The 2,112-nt window shown below is 63.5% G+C and overlaps 1 protein-coding gene across 1 annotated transcript; it reads left to right on the top strand.

The window, feature by feature from the left end:
* The first annotated feature begins 354 nt into the window (after positions 1–354).
* Positions 355–1,767, top strand: LOC124671738 (UDP-glycosyltransferase 92A1-like). The gene has a single exon (XM_047208072.1). It carries the CDS (start codon positions 355–357, stop codon positions 1,765–1,767), a length of 1,413 nt encoding a protein of 470 aa, XP_047064028.1.
* The last annotated feature ends 345 nt before the right edge of the window (positions 1,768–2,112 follow it).

Below are 2,112 nucleotides of genomic sequence, written 5' to 3'. Positions count from 1 at the left end.
TGGATGCATTATTTCTGATGCCTGGGTGGTGGTGGGCTTCACCGCAGCTAGCCTTGGTCGCCTGATACGAAGCTTTTTCCTTCTTTTATCAACCAGGTTTGATGTTACTGAAGTTATAAAAAAAAAGTTTGATGTTACTGATAACCAGTTAGGTGATGAACAACACCAGCCGGTGTCTTGGTTAGCAACAAGAACAGCTGGAAGGTCCTTGTACCAGCAGACAGTAGAGATAAGTGCGTTGCCGATGCAATTCCTCATTTTGTGATTTGTCCCCAAATCTTCAGGTGCGGTGGAATTTCAGTGCAGCGGCAGTATCCACTGGTGAGCCGACACCACCGCGCACGGAACAACTCCATGGCGACAGAGGAAACAGAGAGCCTGCACGTCGTCCTCTTCCCCTTCCTCGCGCGCGGCCACATCCCGGCCTTCCTCCGCCTCGCCGCACTCCTCCACGAGCTCCGCCCGGGCATCACCGTCACACTCGTCTCCACCCCGCGGCTCCTCGCTTCCCTCACCCTCCCGGCCACCACGCCTCCCATCCGCCTCCACGCGCTGCCCTTCGCGCCCGCCGACCACGGCCTGCCCCCCGGCGCCGAGTCCCTCGCCGACCTCCACGTGCACCAGTTCATCGCCTTCTTCCAGGCGTCCGAGTCCCTCCGCCCCGCCTTCGAAGCGTTCGTCTCCGACCTCCGGTCCCCGGTCTGCATCATCGCCGACGCCTTCTTCGCGTGGAGGGCCGACGTCGCCCGCGCGCGCGGCGCCTTCCACGCCGTCTTCCTCCCTGGTGGCGCCTTCGGGAACGCCGTCTTCTTCTCCGTGTGGGAGCACCTGCCGCACACACTCCCCGCCGCCGCCGACGAGTTCCCTCTGCCGGACTTCCCGGCCGTTGTCCTCCACCGCACGCAGATCCCGCGGTACATGCTCGCGGCGACCGGGGCAGATCCCTGGACCGCCTTCTTCCGGCGGGTCATCTCCTCCTGCCGCAAGACCGACGCGGTCCTGGTCAACACCGTCCAAGAACTCGAGTCCTCCGGGCTGGACATGCTCAAGAGAAGCTTCGGCGTCCAGCCATGGCCGATCGGGCCGATTCTCGCGCTGCCGACTTCGTCAGACTCGCAAGACGATGCCAGCATCATCCGGTGGCTGGACGCATGTCCGCCGCGCTCGGTCCTGTACATATCATTCGGGTCGCAGAACAGCATCAACGCCGGTCAGATGACACAGCTGGCGCTGGGGCTGGAGGCCAGCGGGCGGCCGTTCCTCTGGGTCCTCCGCCCGCCGGTGGGGCTCGACGCGACGGACGGCTTCAAGCCCGAGTGGCTCCCGGCCGGCTTCGAGGAGCGGACGGCGAAGGCAAACAGGGGATTGCTGGTGCGCGGCTGGGCGCCGCAGGTGCGGATCCTGGCGCACCCGTCCACCGGCGCGTTCCTGAGCCACTGCGGGTGGAACTCCATCCTCGAGAGCCTCTGCCACGGCGTGCCGCTGATCGGGTGGCCGCTGGGGGCCGAGCAGTTCTTCAACGCGATGCTGGTGGCGGAGTGGGGCGTCTGCGTGGAGGTAGCGCGGGGGAACTTGGAGAGCTCGGCCGTGGCGAGTGGGGCGGTGGCCGAGACCGTGGGGACGGTGATGGGGGAGACGGCGAAGGGTGATCGGGTGAGGAGGAATGCGGCGGCGATCGCGCGCGCGCTGGCGGCGGCGTGGGAGGGGCCTCGCGGGTCGTCAGCGGCGAGCTTGGAGGGGTTCCTCAGATGCGTTGAGATGTCTTGATATTGTTTGGAGCATCTCTAGCCCCGTTAAATTGGACGAAACCGAATAATAACCGCAATTTCATAGGTTTGGTTTGTAAATCGGTGCAGATCAGCGACCATGACCGTATAGTACTCAAAACTGAAAAAAAAAATGGGCCAAGACCGAAATCTCAACTTGGCCTATATCTCTAGGGAACGTGAACGAAACCTCTAGTTTGCGCGCGACGAAACTTTCACCTCCTCCCAACTGTCGCCGATCTGCCGCCCTCACCGTCCTCTGCGCCGCCGTCGCCCGATCTCGTCGGCATGAGTCTCAAATCCCCCCCCCCCCCCCGCCCCGGCTGTCGGAGCTAGCTCACAGGCC

Source organism: Lolium rigidum, chromosome 7 (genome assembly GCF_022539505.1).
Source record: "Lolium rigidum isolate FL_2022 chromosome 7, APGP_CSIRO_Lrig_0.1, whole genome shotgun sequence".
NCBI lineage: Eukaryota > Viridiplantae > Streptophyta > Magnoliopsida > Poales > Poaceae > Lolium > Lolium rigidum.
The sequence above is the reverse complement of the archived record's forward strand: the minus strand, read 5'-3'. Positions and strand labels throughout refer to the sequence as shown.

Excerpts from the sequence above, each read along its gene's own strand:
- LOC124671738 (XM_047208072.1), top strand. The coding sequence starts at position 355 with ATGGCGACAGAGGAAACAGAGAGCCTGCACGTCGTCCTCTTCCCCTTC.